At 35.5% G+C, this 21,502-nt stretch overlaps 1 protein-coding gene across 1 annotated transcript in view; it reads left to right on the forward strand.

Moving 5' to 3' along the window:
- The window catches only part of LOC149791272 (GTP-binding protein 4-like), a 41,311-nt gene that overhangs the window by 16,589 nt on the left and 3,220 nt on the right, over positions 1–21,502 (forward strand). The window contains exons 8-15 of the mRNA XM_089969780.1: positions 2,920–3,027; positions 5,080–5,169; positions 7,144–7,254; positions 8,934–9,014; positions 10,345–10,396; positions 11,437–11,534; positions 15,670–15,779; positions 18,880–19,033. Coding sequence (XP_089825906.1) covers positions 2,920–3,027; positions 5,080–5,169; positions 7,144–7,254; positions 8,934–9,014; positions 10,345–10,396; positions 11,437–11,534; positions 15,670–15,779; positions 18,880–19,033 — 804 coding nt within the window. The remainder of the gene's footprint in view (positions 1–2,919; positions 3,028–5,079; positions 5,170–7,143; positions 7,255–8,933; positions 9,015–10,344; positions 10,397–11,436; positions 11,535–15,669; positions 15,780–18,879; positions 19,034–21,502) is intronic.

The raw sequence follows: 21,502 nt of genomic DNA on the forward strand, positions 1-21,502 counted from the left end.
ATCTTACATTAATACTACTTTTGAATGGATGGTCATATCAACATTTGAATGGATGGTCATGTCAGCATGGGGTTTTACTACTTTTGAATGGATGGTCATATCAACATGGGGTTTTACTACTTTGAATGGATGACCATGTCAACATGGGGTTTTGCTCAGACATCTAACATTAGTACTACTTTTGAATGGATGGTCATATCAACATGGCGTTTTGCTCAGACATCTAACATTAATACTATTTTTGAATGGATGGTCATATCAACATGCTGTTTTACTACTTTTGAATGGATGGTCATATCAACATGGGGTTTTACTACTTTTGAATGGATGGTCATATCAACATGGGGTTTTGCTCAGACATCTTACATTAATACTACTTTTGAATGGATGGTCATATCAACATGGGGTTTTGCTCAGACATCTTACATTAATACTACTTTTGAATGGATGGTCATATCAACATGGAGTTTTACTACTTTTGAATGGATGGTCATATCAACATGGGGTTTTACTACTTATGAATGGATGGTCATATCAGCATGGGGTTTTACTACTTTTGAATGGATGGTCATATCAACATGGGGTTTTGCTCAGACATCTAACATTAATACTACTTTTGAATGGATGGTCATATCAACATGGGGTTTTGCCCAGACATCTTACATTAATACCACTTCTGAATGGATGGTCATATCAGCATGGGTTTTACTACTTTTGAATGGATGGTCATATCAACATGGGGTTTTGCTACTTTTGAATGGATGGTCATATCAGCATGGGGTTTTACTACTTTTGAATGGATGGTCATATCAACATGGGGTTTTCACCAGACATCTAACATTAATGCTACTTTTGAATGGATGACCATATCAACATGGGGTTTTCACCCGAAGACTTCTGGTGATGATTAGTTGGACCTAAATTAAAATGGTTTCACATGGGCTGCCATGGTGGTGATCATGATTTTGTTATTATCCCTACCCATCAATGAATTGCCATATCAGCTTGGGGGTTTCACTGAAATACTTTTTATGATTATGATGTATACTTGGTTCTAAATGAAAATGGTGTTAATTTGTTGTCTAGTATTGCCCCAAGGCAGCCATCTTAAAATTCTGATCATCTCTACTGAACAGAGAAAGTTATATCTACATGATTTTCTCCCTTTTCTAAATGAAAATGGTTCTGATTGAACATCCAGTATGGCCACCACAGTGACCATCTTGAAAATCCTGTTATTGTTACTTCTGAAATACAGGGTTTTCACTAAAAGACCGTACAGGTTGGCTGTCATGACGGACATCAGATTAGCACCATCTTTATTTTGAAACAAGTAGAATCACAAAAAGTCTGCTGTTCAATATGTACAGTGTATCACTTAAGGCACACAACAGTTACAGTTATATGGTTCAGACTGTACAGTGTGTCATTTGAGACTCAAAACAGTTACCAGTGTGCATAGTTTGCATTGTACAATTTGTTTCTTAGTTTGCATTGTATAATTTGTTTCTTTAGGTATACAGCTGGTATGGCTCTTGTTAGGGGATGATTTTAGTTGGTGAAGGAATAAATGCATATTAGTAAACAAGAAAGGTTTTGCCCAATTTGTCTCTCATGAAGAAAAAAAACTCATCTTTCTTTTTTAGTTTTAAGTATAAGCTAGTTTTTAGATACCTCTGCCATACTAAACATCTAAGGGCTGTTCCATTAACATGTACATGTGACCCAGGAAAGACACATTTAAAGTGGTTTACTCACCCATAGATACAATTTAGAATTTTCTTATTATTTTAATATGAACTCAGTGAAATCAAAGTATCCTGTGATATATTTTTAAAACACTGCCTTCTCTGGGTACCATGTGTGTTTAAATGGAACAGCCCTAAAATATTCTTCTTCATATTGAGTTTTTTCTATCTTTATTATTGCTTGGTTAGTGGTTAGTAACAACGCTTTTATTCAAAACATTCAGGAGGCATTAGGGATTCAAATACAGTCATAAAGTCTTGAATTTTCCATAATGTGCGTCTTCGTTATATCTAAGGAAATTTTGACAGATTCCTCAATTCCTTTTCAAGAATGTTTCCATGTGTCTAACTTTATAATTAAAAAGTGATTTTGCATCTTTTCTGCTACATCCTCTTCTAACAATTATATTTTAATTCATACGGCCTTAAAGAAACTTTAATTTGAGGGGATGCATTGTAAAGTGCATGGATTATTGAATTCAATTTTTACAAAACTCTATGAATTTGTCAGAAGGGAATATTTTACAAGTAATAATTTTGGCTATTTACATATTGTCTAAGAATAATAAATATAAATATATTGTAGGATAAAATTTGATGGATAAGATTTACTTGCAACACCAGTGGTTAACATTGTTACATATCAAGTACGTTCAGTTTCTGTTATTCAAAATACTCCTTGAAATCATTTGAAAAGTCCTTGGTAGGAATTCTACAGGACTGTACAAACTATGGAGATTGTCTGAAGTCCTTTGGAGGAACTCTCCAGGACTGTACATACATGGATATTTGTCAGAATGCCTTGGGACAAACTCTTCAGTGTTGTACATACATGGATATTTGTCAGAAGTCCTTGGGACAAACTCTCCAGGGTTATACATACATGGATATTTGTCACAGAAGTTCTTGGGACAAACTCTCCATATATGTTGTTTGATGCACAGTGGTGAGCTATACATGTTCCATGAATTTACAGTTTGAATTTAATCTTCATCCAAATGAATAAAAAGATCTTCTTGTGAAAACAATTTTCAAATTATTTTTCATGTTGCTTTGTTCAACAATGTCAAACCATTAAAAATGTTCATGTTGCTTTGTTCAACAATATCAAACCATTAAAAATGTTCATGTTGCTTTGTTCAACAATATCAAACCATTAAAAAAATTTCAGATGGCTTTATTCAACAATATCAAGCCATTGTTCACGAACAAACCACTGCTGATTGCAGCCAACAAGATTGATGTCATGAAGATAGAGGAATTAACGGAAGAAAAACAGGTGAGGAGGGAAAGTAAAGGAAATATAAGACCGATCAAGACAAATCTAAAGATGCCACATATATTCACTTCATCGGGAAGCTACATAAACCCTGATATACTGTCACATAGTGTGCAGGCAGATCAAGGTCTGTGTGGTTTATTCGACTGATTATTCCTAACAAACTGCATAGACCAGATTTGCCAGTGTATTATGTAACAGCAAATCTGGGTCTTTGCAGTTTGCATTTGGATTATATGCAGGTTTTTTCTTCTCCATAAATAAAGAGTTGTATTGGCATGAATTATTATATGTTATTAAAGAATATACCTTGTTCCATGTATTTTTATGTTAATAAAATGTCCTACCTTTTCCATGTATTTTAATGTAATAAAGGGGCATTTCTTTTTCCATGTATTTGTATGTTTCAGTTTGTGGGTGGGATTTGTGTGCTCCATGAATACTTATATAGTTGTATTTTAATTCTGAGCAAAGTTTCATCTAGTCAGCATCATTTTTCTATCACTGCTATACAAAGGATTTTCCTGACATCTAATGCTTTTTTATTCTGTTATTGTCTTCTTCTGTGGGAACTATTCTTGTATGTTTTACTTTTCTGTTAAAGTAAAACTCCAAGACAATATCTTGGAGTACTGCTCCCAAAGGAGAAGTCAATAACAGATTTTGTATTTCACATGATTTGATGTCATATGATATCAGCACAGGGCAGCAGTGCCAGCTGAAACAAGTGTAATGACCATAGTCAGGTATAGTTTCCAGTCAAGAGGATCTGTACACTGTTCTAAAAATAATCCATCCCCATAGTTAGCCACTCGGAACTCAAGAGACTCTATCGTGCAAAGTATTAAAGCAATCCAAAGAATCTGGTTCTCAAATTACCACTGAATAGTAAAAGCAACCAAGTTTGGTTTGATGATATGGAAATTTTTGTATATAAAATACATGAACCCTCATCAAAGAAACAAATTCAGTAAGCCTCTGATGATGCCTGTGATCAAACATTCCTATTTGGTTTATATGGAACTTTACTTTTAATTGGCACCATATAGCCATTTTTGTGCTAATGTCCTGTTGAACACTAAAACATAGGTACATATATAGTGAGGGGCCCCGAGTGGTCTAAAGCATTCTCCATTTTGGATCACTGCCATCTCACCTTTGTTTGCGTGGGTTTGAGTCTCGGATTCGGCCAATGTGGGTATGTGAGAAAGCTTGCCAGTAGCTTCTAGAGGGTCGGTGGTTCTTTCTGGTGATTTCCCCGGTTCTTCCTCCACCATTAATACTGGCCGCCATGTATAGCCTATCGTGTGCTGAAAAATGGAGTTGAACCCTACAACAACAACAGCAACATATATAGTGGAACTGGAACAACAGGCCATCTGCTTATAGTGTTGAAGTGTCAGTATTGCAACAGATGCAGTTTTCACCTTTATCCATTAATCTCTTTATCCATTAATCTCTTTTAACAAATAATGTATCTGATGTAATTGATATCTTGACCTAGCATGGTAACTATCAAAAATCCACCATGTAACAGAAATCCTGATAGCTTTCTTATCAGTCAAATTGGCCAGTTTGGTGTAAATGTAATATTGGAATTTCCCTGGCCAGTATATTTCATTGGGGACACTTCAAATTTAGGTAAATGGTTGGTCTCGATGGGAGTTATTTCCCTTGATTCTGCTTGCAGCAGTAGTAGAAAATGTTTTAAAAGGAAATTTCAGTAATTTCTGAAATAGTGTTACAAATGTTAATATAATATTTTTAGTGACATGTAAAGAAAAGAAACTTTGTAAATATTTCAACAGTGTGTCTACAGCTGTGAAAGGGACAGTGTGTAGCATTGTCTCATTGGTTATATTCTTTCACCTGATTTCATGTAAGTTAGGATCACATGTACCCTCCAAGCCATCAGTATTCTCATTACTTTGATTTTCATTGAGTCCAGTACAAGGGTATGTAATGCCTCGTAAAGTCAGTTTCAAGGATAAGTAATGTCTTGTGAAGTCAGTTACAAGGGAAGTAATGCCATATGAATGTATTAAATTTCAGCAAATTTTCAAGACTTTTGAAGAGGATGGGATCCCAGTCATGTCAACGAGCACATTAACAGAGGAGGGAGTGATAAATCTAAGGAATGAAGTAAGCACGATGATCTCTCATTACAATACTGTTCATAGAAGCTTTAAAAGTATACTGCATTAATGTTGCAACTGCTCTGGTGGCCTAGTGGTAAGAGCGTCCGCCTCGGATGCAGGAGGTCGTGGGTTCGATCCCCTGCTGAGTCATACCAAAGACTTACAAAAATGGTACTAACAGCTGCCTCGCTTGTTGCTCAGCATTAAGAGGTTAGTGTTAGGACTGGTTGGCCTGGTGTCAGGATAATGTGACTGGGTGGGACATCATGCTACATTTCTGCGGCATGATGCCCCAGTGCTAGACATATTGTAAACTGCCACAATGCAGACATCGTAGCGATATGACTGAAATATTGTTAAAGCTACGTTAAAAATCCAAATCACACACACACACACATTATTGTTGCAGCCACATTATTATGAGATGTTGTTGGCAAGGTTACTGTATAATAGTTATGTTGTATAAAAATATTCATGACAGTATGTTTATGAAAGGCCACATGTTCATGATGTTACGGTCAAGAAATTATGCAGAATTAATTTTAATATCCTCATTATTATAGATTTATTGTGCTAGTCATGTCTATCCATCCATCCATCCATGCATCCAAAACTTTGGTCAGTTTTCCTTGTAACCCAAACTCCACCTGTCCCATTTGAGGAAGAATGTATTTAGTATGACATTTCAGGAGGATGATTGATGAAAATTCTGGATGCAATACATGTGGGTGGGGTTGGGTCATAGGTGTGTTTTTATAGGCGATATGGCATCTTCCATGTAACCTGAACTTGGGCCTTTAACAGTGGAGGAATGGTGATAATCTTTAATATGATGTCCTAGGAAGATGACCAGAATAACAACAAAGATTTAATAATCTGAATGCACCTGGAGGGGATGAATAGAATAACAAGTAAGATTCAAAAATATGAATGCAGCCTTGTGGGAATGACTAGATTGACAATCAAAATTTTAAGTCTGAATGTGGTCTTTAGTGGTGGGAGTGGGTGACAAAACTTTATAAAAATGTGGATATTTGTGATGGCTTTCATCAAATACCTGGTATCATATATTTCAAAACTCAAAATACCACCTAACGTAATGGCTCTATGATTATATGTAACTTGTATAAGAGAGCACACTTTAAAAAGTGTTCTGTCGTTTAGTGACCACATTACAGGGAAGTCAGAGAGAAGCTTCCCTTGACAAAAACTCTATATCAAAGACAATCACTTTCATAGTCCTCTAAAACCCATATTAAAAAAATTGGGCCGCTTGTGCAGCCTGTATATAAATGATACCTGGGTCTGTTGTGCAACCTGTATATAAAGGATACTTGTCGTTATATTACATATTTTAGTGAACCTTTCAGTGACCTTTATAGAGAAACCACTCCGGTGGCCTAGTGGTTCAAGCGTTCGCCTCGGATGCAGGAGGTCGTGGGTTCGATCCCAGTCCACGTCATACCAAAGACTTACAAAAATGGTACTAACAGCTGCCTCACTTGGCACTTAGCATTAAGAGGTTAGTGTTAGGACTGGTCGGCCTGGTGTCAGGATAATGTGACTGGGTGGGACATCATGCTACATGTCTGCATCATGATGCCCCAGTGCTAGACATCACTTTAAACTGATACACTGCAGACATCGTAGCCATATGACATAATTTTTTTTAAAGCTGTGTGAAAAATCCAAATCACACACACACACCTTTATAGAGATGTTATCCTGGACAAAAATATAAACTTTTTAAAACAGACTTCTGTCTTGTAGTGTTATTTCTTTCTACACCCAAAGATGGCTATTGAATACACCTTAACCAGTTTAAGTCACAAAAAATTAGCTCTGGGGATCATTCATTCAGAGTTAAAAAAAGTAATCTGGGGTTCAGTCTAAGTCACAAATTAGAGCTTGTGATCAATTTAAATTGAGTAAGCTCGTTAGTTTGTTCCTCAACCTATACATCCACTTTTTTTTTCAGGCTTGTGAAAGACTATTGGCACACAGGATAGAAACAAAAATAAAATCAAAGAAAGTAAATGATGTGTTAAACAGACTTCGTGTTGCTATGCCATCGCAGAGAGACAGCAAGGTATGATGCTCTTGTAAACTGAGAATTGTAAGAAAAATCAATGTGGGATAATCCTATATTGTTTCTCTGTTCAAATGAAGTTTAAAGATTTTATAGAGTGCAAGTCATGGAAATGTAAAATCCTGGTGACAACTTTTTCATGCCACTCGTAAGACAGGCATGTATGTTCTGGTATTTTTTTCCCACTCTTCCCTCTTTTAGCTTTTCTTTATCCTTTCTGTACCTTTGCCTGCCTCAGAGCAATCAAAATTTTGATGTGTAACCTGTTTTTATGTCTTGGCTTTAGCTTTTGAACTAACAGGAATATCTTGGTGAAACTGTAACTGTGTCATAATTTGGACCCTAGGTCAGAGTTAAGGTCATAGCGTGATGGACCCTATGTCAGAGTTAAGGTCATAGCGTGATGGAATGTAATTTGATCTCAGATTTGTCTGTAGTAGCTATAGTACTGAATTTAACTACAAGAGACCACATCTTATGAGAAATAATGAATCAGGTACCATAGTTGGACCAAAATCTTGAAAGTTAAGTTCACATCAGTCAGTTGAGAATAGACTTTTTGACATGGTTTATGAATGAACTGTTGACGAGTAAAATAAAGCAGTGGAATATTTGACACTGTTTGGCATGGTTTGTGAATGAACTGTTGACAAGTAAAATAAAGCAGTGGAATATTTAACACTGTTTGGCATGGTTTGTGAATGAACTGTTGACAAGTAAAATACAGCAGTGGAATATTTGACACTGTTTGGCATGGTTTGTGAATGAACTGTTGACGAGTAAAATAAAGCAGTGGTATATAAGATACCTGTAAGTGATAGATGAGAAGGTCTTTTTACAGATGAAGGTATGTACTAAGCATTTTGAACTTGTATTAGCCATGTAATGGAAACTGTGGTCTGTAAGGTACACACCAAGGATTGTGAACTTGTATTAGCCATGTAATGGAAACTGTGGTCTGTAAGGTACACACCAAGGGTTGTGAACTTGTATTAGCCATGTAATGGAAACTGTGGTCTGTAAGGTACACACCAAGGGTTGTGAACTTGTATTAGCCATGTAATGGAAACTGTGGTCTGTAATTTATATGACAAGGATTGTCAGTGTGTGTTAGCCATGTAATGGAAACTGGTCAGTAAGATATGCACCATTGAGTGTTTACTTGCACTAGCCATATAATGGAAACTGGTCAGTAAGTTATGCACCACTGAGTGTTTACTTGCATTAGCCATATAATGGTAACCAGGGTGGGAAACTTTTTTGATAGAGTAACATTGCATACATATGTATGAGGTTTGTCAAGCTGTCAGTTTCAAAAGGATTTTCAAGCTGTCAGTTTCAAATGGATTTGTCAGACTCAGTTTCAAATGGATTTGTCAAGCTGTCAGTTTCAAAAGGATTGTCAAGCTGTCAGTTTCAAATGGATTTGTCAAGCTGTCAGTTTCAAAAGAATTTACTGTGCATTGATGACTAAAAGTACTAGCAGGACTTTTAGAAAATGACAGACATCTTTCAGGATAAACATATCCATATAATGTCATGATTATAAGAGATATTTTGATGAACTTTATCCAAGTACACATCTTGAGTACAGCATACTTTATAGTACAAAGTAACGGTCAATTCATCCTAAGGCAATATTTCAATCTTTTTGCTACATTTCATAAATTCTTTTTAAGGTTAGAGCTCCTTGTATTCCTGAAAGTGTACTAAGGAAGAAGCAAGCAATGGAAACTGAGACGAAACAAAGAAGAAAATTGGTAAGGGTTTACCAAAAGTGGTTCTTACAAGCCTTGAACTTAAAACAAAATGTTATACAATTTGCTACTTAGAAATAAAATTATTATGTCCATGATTTTGATCCCTGTTTGAGAAAGGTCTTCTATCACACAAATTTATATATATGTATTAAAGGTCTTCTGTCATGCAAGTGTATATATACCTTAAAGGTCTTCTGTCACAAAGGTGTATAGGTATATTAACCCTTTACCTCATGCAAGTGTCTTTGGACGCCTCTACTCCATTCACATGGAAGTACCTTTTGACGTCTCTACTCCATTCGCATGGAAGCGCCTTTTGACGCCTGCTGTAAACATCAGCCATTTTGAGCCGGTTTTCATGGCACCACCTTTGGGTGAAAAACCCCTGTTAGATACTACATTCATTTCTGCGAATGACAATTACGTCAGATCATGTGGTCACTGTTTATGCACTGGTCGATATCTGCTATTTAAAGTAACTGGGTCGTAATCTCCACTCTCCAAACTGGCGGTCGCAGATTTCATTCAGTACTTATGAAGTTTTCACGATTAGAATCACTATGAAAGATTCAATAACTTAGGTAAAGGCTCTGATATTGATGTTAGCAGCAATTAGTTTTTATAAATTATCAGATTCAGATGACTTACTGATGTAGATGCAGACGAAAAACTTGTAGATTTCGAGTATGAGAAATGGCAGCTACGGTTGGTCATGTGGCCTCACTGACATGACGGTGAATGAGTTCTCTCAAGATTTTAAAGCACATAAAACATTCTTCCTTGAAAAATAATTACACAGCTATAACAATCGGACTTTACTCTTAAATTTTTCCACACAATAGATGTGTACCAAAAATGTAAAATGGTTAAAATTGCTGTTAAATGTAACATACACTACATTGCTTAACAGTTCACAGGCAGGCCTATGCGTATGGAGTCGAATAGGTAACAGGTATTCTATTTATAGCACGCTGCACTTTGTATCTATGCTCTATGAGGTAAAGGGTTAAAGATCTTCTTTCACACAAGTGTACAGATACCTTTAAGGTCTTCTGTCACGTAAGTTAGAGATATCTTAAAGGTCTTCTGTCACACAAGTGTATAGATGCCTTAAAGGTCTTCTGTCACAAGTGACCACTCCGGTTGTCTAGTGGTTTGAGCGTCCTAAGGTAGCTAAATAGTTTACTATTATTAATTCAGATATGAACTAAAAATAAAAAATGGTTTAAGTGAGGCCACAATTTAAAGAAAGGTTAACAAATGTTCATTTTAATAGATGTAAAGAAATTATATACATAGATTTAAAGATTTACACCTTTATTTTCCCCAGGAAAGAGATGTGGAACTTGAGCAAGGAGATGATTATACTTTGGACCTTAGGAGTAAGTATTAAGTGTGATTTTTTTTTCTCCATGTTTGTGTGTCATTATAATGTTTTGACTAAAATGAAGTAATGCCTTGAAGAATCCATAATAATGGCAGAGGTGATTTGAAGAAAATGGCAGATTTTCATGATCCATAGTATGCATATGTTAATGTGTGTATAACATCTCCTAGCTTGTACTGCACTATTCAAGAAGGATATTTCAAATCTTGGGGTTTAGGTTAAAGTGGTTTGTAGATTTCCACTGGCTTCATAATTTTTTCACCTTGGAGATAACGATGAGAAGAGCTTTTGGATAATGTGGTTTCACTTAGTTTTATGTTTGTTTTACTGTGTAAAATGTGCAGAATTTAGAAAGGAGTTTCATGAAATTTAATGGCAGAGTTTGAGAAAGCAATACATCATTCCACACCCTGTATTTAGATCAATTTTAAATGGTTTCAGATTAAGCTTGGTGTTAAAGTTTTTACTTTTTAGGTAAATAATAGATGGGCTTGGCAAAATGAAGTCTCTTGATTATCAAAACACAATACATATGGTGATAAAGTGTGGTATTGTGTACAGTAAAACACAGTACACATAGGGATTAAATGGAGTCTCATGTACAGTAAAATAGTACTTATATGGATAAAATGGAGTCACTTGTACAGTAAAACAAGGTACAGATAGGGGTAAAATAGTTTCATGTGCACAGTAAAACAGTACTTATAGGGATAAAATGAAAATCCATTGTACAGGAAAGCAAAGCTTGTTCATGTAGGGACTAAATGGATTTATTGATAGTATGAAGTAATTTTGCAAAACCCATTGGTGCATTACAACCAGTTTATATTGAATTTCGGATAGAGCCCAGTAACATATGGGGTCCTAAGAGGTTCATTGTCAATGCTTTTATCTTGCCAAGGAATATGTCAGTAGTCAAATAATGGAGTTTTAACTATTTTCCCAAAATTGCGTCTGGTCTTCAGACTGTGGCAGAATGCTTGAAACTGTTTTAAATCTCTTGTCACATGACTTTACTTGGTTTTTTTTCAACAGAGACCTGGGATGTTCCTGATGAAGAAAAGTATGATGTAATTCCTGAAATCTGGCAAGGTCATAACATAGCAGACTTCATTGACCCCGACATTCTACAGGTCAGTATATTTAAACTATGTACAATCAGTGTCTGCTGTACCTGTACAGTTTCACCCAGTGTTCTCATCTCAGGTTTGGCATTAGACTACCTTAGGGAGATTCGGAAACCAAAAGTCTAGAAAGAACTTGAATAGGCGAACACAATGATAATGAAGATGCAGTGCTTTATCCAGGTTTTGCCCATGTGCCTTTTTTCACAGTAAAATTTTGTAGGATGCACATAAATAATGCATCATAAAAGGCTCCCAAAAGTAGCTGCCTGTATCATTTTCTGTGCCCCATCTATTTAGCAAATCCACTGAGTACAGCCAATTAAGGATTTGTTGGAATAATGTATATAAAAATGGAATAATCACACTGCTTAAAGTCTGATAATAATGTTGGCTTGAAAATGAAGATTTCATTTTATATGCAAATTGTAAAGCACTTTTAAAGAAAACAGTCATGATAGAGCTACTGCAGAGTTGCTATCAGGACTTTATCTAAGGAGGGTAGCTCCCCGTTGTCACTAAAATAAGGAGTATGAGAAAAAGGAGGGTGAGGAGGAAGTGACCATAGTTCAATATTTGCCTAACGCTTCCATATCCATTGTCTTTCTTCCTACTCCATTGTTAGAGATCTGTTGAAATCGAAATCTTTAAAAGATGTTGCTTCTGGTTGTAAAAGCATTAATCTGTTGATTGTTTCTGAGGTTAATCTGTTCTTTTCCTGTTTATTAATATTGTTTTGTGCTGAGAACCCATGTCATATTCATCTGTCGGAAGGGACATATGCATAGCTATTTTAGCCAGCTGGAACAGGTTGGGGAATTGTCCTTTATGTTTGTTATGTACAATTTTCCACAGCTCAGTGGTATTGTCTTTTTGATACTTTTACTCCAAAGTAAGTTTCCACTAACATAAGCTCTGCCAAAGTTTCACATTCACTTTACTGACTACTATGTCCGATTTGTTATCTTTTCCATAATGCTGTATTAGGGTAGAAGTCCATCAGTGCTATAGTTCCGACAGGTTGTTGTTGTAGGGTTTAACGCCATTTTTCAGCACATGATAGGCTATACTTGGCGGCCAGTATTAATGGTGGAGGAAGAACCCCGGAAATCCCTGGGAAGAACCACCGACCCTCAAGAAGCTACTGGCAAGCTTTCTCACATATCCACATTGGCCGAATCCGACAAAGGTATTTTGATCAAATAAATGTCTTTACTGCCTAATTTCATTCTTAGATTCATTTTAGTTCTATTCATCTTAATCCTAATGGAACTATGTAGTGTTGTAGCACAAGATCCAGCATGGCAAAATTGTTTAAAAAAAGAATGAAAATTGCACTGAATTTTGAAATGTTCTTTGTTTTAATTAGGCTTCTTATTCTGCCTTTTGTCCATCGAATACACATAGCTGCCAACCCTCACGAATTTAGCGTGAATTTCATGACTTTTTCAGTGATTTACGGATTCATGCCACAAGCGAAAAATTCACAAATTCTCAATTATTTTAAATCTTTGATAAAATAACCGATTTCCCGTTAAGCGCTAGTCATGATATTGGCAGTTGCCGAAACGGTCTAGTACTGCTGGTCGTAATATTAGTAGAACTACAGCCGATTGGTACAGTTGGCCCGGTAGCAAGCATTTTAGCCTATTTTAATCTATATGTGTAAGATAAGTTTTACAAATGCTTTTGAGAGAAACTGAGGCCTAACTGGAATTTTGCTCCATGCTTGCATCACCAACACTGATTTGAGTTACCGTTTGGCATCGCATGTAAGATCTTGAAAATGTCTTCACCACCAAGGAAAAAGAAATGTATTGCTCAAAAAGTGAAGTTTAACTTGGAATATATTAAAAATTGGCCATGCATTCTGCCATTAAACATGGATATACATCATGCTTTTTGCACACAGTGTGCTACAAATTTTAGTATTGGGCATGGTGGCAGAGATGATGTGAGGAAGCACATCGGTTGCAAAAAACACATAGAACTTGGGGAAAATTAAGAACTCGCAGATTTCAGCTCTGGAATATTTTAAGCCATTGGCGGAAGACCTGCAAGCTACCAATGCTGAATCATTATTTGTGAGTTTTCTTGTTGAACACAGTATACCTTTATCTGCTGGGGACTATGCTAAACATTTGTTCCGACAAATGTTCCCAGATTCGAAGATCACTTCTAAATTTTCCTGTGGAAGAACCAAAAGTGCTGCAGCTCCTGTGCATTCCTCACAGCAACAAGCAACAGTGATAACGAAAGAGTATTTTCTCTAGTGAGGAAAAATAAGACAGACTTTAGGGCCTCCTTAGCTGCAGAAAATTTGTCAGCAATTTTAGTCCCCAATATCAACCAGCAGACAAAAATCTGAACTGCTTAGAAAACATATTTATGATCAAGCAGTTGAGGAAGTTCAAGTCTGCCACAGTATCATGTCTTGATAAATAACCACAAGAACAAGTGAAGTTTATGACTGCCATAATAAATAGAAATGTGGATATATTTCTGCATATATGTAGTGTTTTAGTTTTATATTGCGATCTTGATATATTGTAGTATTGGCAGAGTGGATAGAATTATTGTCATGGTATTTTTCACTAATTCGTGACCAAATTCACTAATTTTTATCCCTATTTTCACTAATTGTGAGCCTGGAAGGTTGGCAGCTATGAATACATTCCCCAATCACATTACATTAGGAATATTAGCCTGCTAACTCGTGAATCCAGTCCTACTAAAAGATGAAATTTTGTTTTTTGCCATCTATATCAATAGAGAAAGGGATGTAACAAAAAGGGAGTGGGTGTGAATCCTACCATTGAATCAGTCTGGGTTGATGACCAAGCATCTCTTGGCCAAGGGACTTTACTCCATTGGACTGTGCTTGAAATAACCTCCATGTATTCTTATAGCACAAGACACAAAACAGTTAAGGGTGCAAGCAATCCAAAACCATAACAAAATTGTATGAGTTGATGAGCTCCATTTAGTACTATATCTGTCCTCGTGCAAGAAGAGTCATTACATAGAGTTGTACAGGAAACAGGAACTTGTCACCATTTCTGATAATAGCTTTAAGAGTACTTCTAAATTCATAAAATTTTGCTCAAGCTGAAATCACAGGCAGGATTTACACCATTTTGAAAGTGCTTGAATTTAATAGTTATGTGAAAAAGCTGTTAATTTAGATCACCTCTTAATCATACTTGAAAATTTCTTGAACATGCTCCTTTTTCCTTGGAAGTGCTTCCATTTTCAAGCAAACACATTTCAGTGGAAAGTGTTAAATTTGAAGAAGATTTTTTTTAGATTCATTAAAAAGTCACCTCTTCAGACAGCCTTGGGCTCAACTCTGTGTTGAACTGCTTATGTGGTTATTATTTTGGAATTGTAACCACATGATGAAGCTTAAATGAATGGATAACGTTGATTTAAAAAAAGCCAGTTAGGAAGCATGCTTCAATTTTTTTAACTATAAATGCTCTTTGTCATGGGAGGGGGAAAGTGATACAGAGGCTAGGGGCTATTTGTTATCTTGATTGAAAGGAAATTGATATGGATCATTTGGTGAGAGTGCTGTAAAAGTTGCTTGAGTCAAAAGTACACAAGTAGAAATATTCATATTTTGAATGAATTCTGAATATTTTATGCTAAAAAACATCCAAAACTGAGGCAAACTGATATAGATGAGATGATGTCCATCTTTCGTGCTGTTAGACTGTACAAGGTGGACCGTATATTTGGTGGAGGAAGAGCCTGGGATGGGCCCAGAAAGAACTACCAACCCACAGAAAGCTACTGGCAAACTTTCTCACCTACCATTGTTAGCTGAGCCAAGACTCAAACCCATGCTGACAAAGATGTGTGATTGATCAGTTGAGGTGAGCAACCTCGGCCATGTACGCTCCCCACACCAAGATTAAACACTAAACCTTAGTGATGCAGAACATACTTTTTGACCGCTGAGCTATCTAGGATCCATAATTCAAAAGGTAATGTAGGATATTTGATAAATACCATACCACCATGAATCCGAAAAAATGTTCTCATCCCAGTGTACAAAAGAGCATCTGAGAAAAGAATAATCAACAAGTCAAATTTCCACAAGTTTCTTTCTACATGCATATCTATTAACTTTGCATTTCAGAAACTAGATGCGCTTGAAAAGGAGGAAGAATTACGTGAAAGAGCAGGTTACTATATGGACGATGAAAGCGAAGATGAGGAAATGAAAGGGATTAGACAAACAGCAAAGAAGTAAGTGCTCAATATGGAATATTTTGATGGGATTTTAATGAGATTTTGATTGGATTTTAATCCCTCCACGACCATGGCATAGTGTGCAATCTCATTTACCATATATACATTATATTACTAACAATAGCTACCATCTACCATCTTTTCGGTCTTAATAAAATCAGACAGTATAGTCTCAAACACGTGACACACAAAATAATTGGCATCACAAGATGTCATGAGAGATAACAAAAGTGGTGCAGCCCTTGGGCCATTGAAAATGCCTTCATGCAACCCTCAGGGCAGTTTTAGTTCGAGACCCATGGTTTAGATCTATCTTTGAGGCCAAATTTATTTTAAGGTAGGCAATTCAGATTTATGTAAATGATTAAAACATTGTAGTTACCTCCCTTGGATACCATTCCACTTGTGGTATAACTTTTTACAATTTTGAAAGAAATGGTAGAAAACAGTTTAAAAGAAAATAACAATTATTACACCAAAAATGTTTGAAATGTTAATTTAAATTCTCTTGTGACATAAATAGAATATTTTGAAAAATGTTTAGATTAAATAGAGTAGTAGATTTCCAGGGATAGAAATATCTCTGGAGTTATTCTCTACTATCTGATCTTTTGTCAATTGGTATCACAGTATTCTCAGTACTTTGATTTTCTATTTCATATTTTGTTAAACAATATATGCCAGAAAAAGTTCAAGCACAGTCTGTGCTACGGTTTGCATTTCTGTTGCTTTTCTAGTTCATTTTTTAGAGCATGTAACCCAAAGAAAGTTCAGTACAGTGTGTGCTATGTCTTGATTTTCTATTTCATATTTTATTAGACAATGTCTGCCAGAAATAGTTCAGCACAGCTTATGCTCTAGCTTGATCATTATTTGCAGCATGGGCAGTTTAATTTGGTCTGGTCTGACCATCACCATAAGCTCGATAGCAAGATTTTGCCAACCCAACTTTTTAGTTTTCTGCGTGTTTTTTAAAACTTGTTGGCAAACACTTGGTCAGAACAATTAAGCAAAGAACTTTTCAAATGAATTTTGTTGAGAACATTATTATTTATAATTTAGTTAGAGAAATTTTTCATTTTTGAACTATACCTAATACAACTTTGTTAGCATGATTAAAAAAAACAACTTGAGGTATATGAAATTTGGTATCACTGTTTGTATGTGTGTAGATGACCTAATTATATTTTGATGCATTGGAACAATTTTTCAGATTTTGTCTAAAGTTTCTAAATTTGAGCGTCTGCCTCAAATGCAGGAGGTCATGGGTTCAATCCCCGGCTGAGTCATACCAAAGACTTACAAAAATGGTACTAACAGCTGCCTCGCTCAGCACTTAGCATTAAGAGGTTAGTGTTAGGACTGGTCGGCCTGGTGTCATGATAATGTGACTGGGTGGGACATCATGCTACATGTCTGCATCATGATGTCCCAGTGCTAGACATCACTATAAACTGCCACACTGCAGACATAATAGCGATATGACTGAAAAATTGTTAAAGCTACTTTAAAAATCCAAATCACACACACACACACACACACACACACAGATCCATAAGTAATAATGACAGATAGCAAATTCAGAAGTGGTAATGGTAAGTTGAGCAAAGGTGATTGAATATATCACGTGAGCCTTTAGCTATTTACATTTTCTTGGGTGTAAATAGCCAGAATTTTTTTCCTTCATGGGCTAAGAATTCAGAAAAATTCAGGGTTTGCCTTTTTACAGAAATTGTTCAGGCCAGTTTGACTGCATTTATCAATATTTTTCCTCAAATGGATTTAGCATTATTTTATTAGTGATATTTCTTGCATTATTAATGACACATACACCCACTTGTGAACAACTCTTCCATAATGCGACATTAGATCAATGTCAGCATGGTTCCTGTATGATAATGAGAAAAAAGATGAGCATGGATTGTTTAGAAGCAAAGATTGTATTTAAAATATGACAATCCATGGATTCAGAATAATGGGTGCCACACCATTAGACCCCCAAGTTCAGTATTCCCTCGATACAATGCTGTTAATGAGTGATAAAAATGGACTGCCTTGTTGGTAATGCAGGGCTCAATGTTAACACTACTCTGGTATTTTGATGGTGGCTGTGATAGTGGTCATGTGTTGGGTAGATCTAATGGCATTCCCTTTCATCGTTAATTGATTTATGTAATGTATTAATTGAGTACCTGCAGTACCTTGCATTTGACGAGGTATAATGAATGCCCACAGCAGAAATGGACATCTGTTCTTCCATGCGTCTAGTAAATATCAAATGTCTTCACATATACCAAACTTGCCTGGTACCCTGTTCTATTTTAATACCGAGTCTAGCGAATCATGCAAAATGATACAGACTATCAGTCTAGTGCCAAAACTTCATCAATTGGTGAAGGTCATGCTGGTTAACTTAGTGAATAATGCAGAATTACACCAAATAACAAGTTCTATTTTTATATCAGTTGTTGATAAGCATGGGCTGCACTGTGAGGTGACAATAAGAAAAACATCGAGGTACTTACAAGGTGGGAAGCTGTCACCAAAATGTCAGAAATTATATGATAGCAAGAAAGGCTGCTATTATATCAAGAGTAGAGAATTGAAAGTGTTGGAAATAATGGGAAAACAAAGACAAGTGTCAGAAATAATATGGAAACAAAGACAAGTGGCAGAAATATAAGCCATAAATGTGCACTTTGCTCACTGAAAAATAAGAAAGAATGTGTATCAGTGAAATTTTGACCATTTAAAATATTTTAGTGATCATGTGGTTAATTACAAGAAAAATCCTAATTTCACGTTTTTATTTCAATGTTTTATATGTATTACAACTACGAGATGCAATTGATCCATAGCCCCATTGAATTTGCATTGCAGTCCCCTTTCAATCAGATAATGGCATATCGTTCCTTATCTCATACACCTAACCCATAATTGCTTCTTTGTCAGATACTAAAGGGCTTTGTTGTAGTGAAGTTTTAGACTGGGTACAAGTTCCTTTTTACTATGACATTTCATATTTATTTGATTTTAACAAATTGCTTTTTAATTTCAATTTATTTCATCAAGATAATTACCAATCATTTGATTTTAGAATTCGAGAAAAAAGAGACATGATAACACTGCTGTCTAGAGAGAAGAGGAAGATTGCAAAACCCCGTTTGCCAAGATCAGCCAGGCCAAGGAGTAGATCAGAAATGGAAGAAGAAATGGAAGAACTAGGAGTGGAGATTGAAAATAAAGATGAGGTTTGTTTTGATGTGTTTATACTTGAGATGCTTCTAGTCCGACTAAAATCAAAAAATATGGACATTTATTACTTTAATTAGAATTAGGTTGGAATTATATAAGTTTTAAGATCTGTCTCACTTGGATTCATCTGTTTAAAAAAAAATATCCTTTTTTATTTTGGAGTTTTTAAAGGAGAATATGTCTCGAGAGAGATTCTGTTACACCTGTATTTGCAAAGTCTTGCAGATAAAATTTGCCCCTGTACAGGAAAAAGACTCAGTATTCATGTACAGTCAGATTGTGAAATGTGTTTTAAATTTTGAAAGTTAACTGTTTTAGCATCTGTCAGAAGCAGACTTGCTCTTTTCATATCATTGTAGTCCTATGTTATGTGTTTAGGCTCAAATAAACAGCTACACAGAAAGAGTGAAAACAACAAGCTTTTTAAAATTTAACAAAAAATTTATTTTCCTGGAAAATAATGTAAAAATGAAAAAAGGAGAAGCACTTACAGTTTCAAGAATCAAATCCAAAAATAATGTAAGAATAATCCACAAATTAAATTGCAAAAGTCCTAGTAATAAATGTTATAATAATTTCAAGTTCGAATCCTGATGTAAATTCCAAGATGGATGACGTATGCTATAGTCAGTACTGTGCTTATCTACAGTTCCTTGTAGAAATACAAATAATGGCACTCCGGTGTTGGAAATCCAAATTAAACTTGTAAGCAATGTCTTCCCAAAATTTCTGTGTGAGCACTCCTCAGAATATTTCCAGAGAATAAAGAATTAATCCTTTTGAAATCCAAATTATCTTAAGGTAATTAACTCAAAATCTGGCAACAACAAAGAAAACAACTTGATGCCAAGTGTGAAAGTCCAAAAACAGATCCTCTCTAAAACAAAGGTTATATTGTATCATAACACACAGTTTCGAAATTCCCCCAAGTTGCGAAATCAGAAGTGGGGGGGGTCACATGGTTATGTTTATATCACGTACACAGAATATGGCCTTGATTAGACCAATGATTTTATTCCCAGAATAAAAATAAAAAGTGTTTACTTTTTAACCCACGTAGTCCCATCATAACCTTGACAACAACCAATCATTTTAAAATGAAATTGAACTTTGTTTACTAATTTTGAATCAAGGTCAGCTTCCAGGCCAACACCTGGTGTTTATGAAAGATTGATTAAGGTCAACCAATTTTCTGAAAAAAATATAATCTCCAGTGAATCAATTTACATTACAGTAGCATGTAAGAAAAATAATTAAAAAAATAAAACTGACAAACAAACAAATTAAATTAAAATAAATATATATTAAATCAGATATATGTAACACCTTCCCCCATAAAAAATGAAAGATTTTTTATGACAAAGCTTTCTTTTTACCATAGATTAATACATGAGTTTTAAGAAAAACATAAGAAGTACTCTTATGAATTACAAAAAGTGTATATGAAATAATACATTTCTATACACGGGAAAGTGCATCTGCTATTAAATTATTTTTTCCCTTGATGTCAAGATTATATTCCTGTAACAACAAACTCAACCTTAATAGTCTTTGATTTTTATTTTTCATCTTGCTGATGAAAGTAAGGGGGGGGGTTGTAGTCACTAAATACAACAATTGAGGAAGGAGCTGAACTAAGGTAAACCTCAAACTTTTGTAATGCCAATATCAAAGCCAAACATTTCTTCTCGATTGTTGAATAATTCCTTTGGTGCTTATTTAATTTCTTGGAAAAACAGCACACTGGATGATCAATACCACTTTCATCTTCTTGAATCAAAACCGCTCCAACCCCAACATCACTTGCATCAACATTTTAAAAGATTGGCTGAAATTTGGAGTCGTAAGAACTGGCTTTCAACTTGTCAAAGGCCTCCTGACATTTTTCAATCCAAAGGAATTTGTTTTTCTTAATAAATTTGTCAGGGGTTCAGCAGTGTTAGAATGGAACAAAATTTTCGATAGTATCCAGCCATACCCAAAAATTTCATCAGTTGCTTTTTATTAACAGGCATGGGAAATTCAGAGATAGCCTTGACCTTAGCATCTATAGGTTTAACTTTTCCATGTCCCACACTATGTCCTAGAAAAGATACACTAGCACAGCAGAACTCACTTTTAGATAAATTAACCGTCAAACATGCATCTGTGAGTTTGTCAAAGAATTTCCGAATTGTTGCTAAACATTTTTTCCAAGTGTCGTTGTAGATGATGACATCATTGCTATAAGCATCACAATTGTCTAGACCAGAGGTAATCATATTCATGAGGCGTTGAAATGTACTTGGCGACCCTTTCATCCCAAACGGCATTACTTTATGATCCTCTTTAGAAGATGACCAAGAAGATGAAGAGTTATGGCACTTTGTAGTGTTACAGCTTGATGAAGTGTTGCACAGTGGGCAGGTGGCAAGGCTGTCCAAGCATAAAAGATTATCTCCTTTTTATAGCACTGTTATTCCACA

The sequence above is a fragment of the Sinohyriopsis cumingii genome, chromosome 9 (genome assembly GCF_028554795.1).
Source record: "Sinohyriopsis cumingii isolate HCF-2022 chromosome 9, ASM2855479v2, whole genome shotgun sequence".
NCBI lineage: Eukaryota > Metazoa > Mollusca > Bivalvia > Unionida > Unionidae > Sinohyriopsis > Sinohyriopsis cumingii.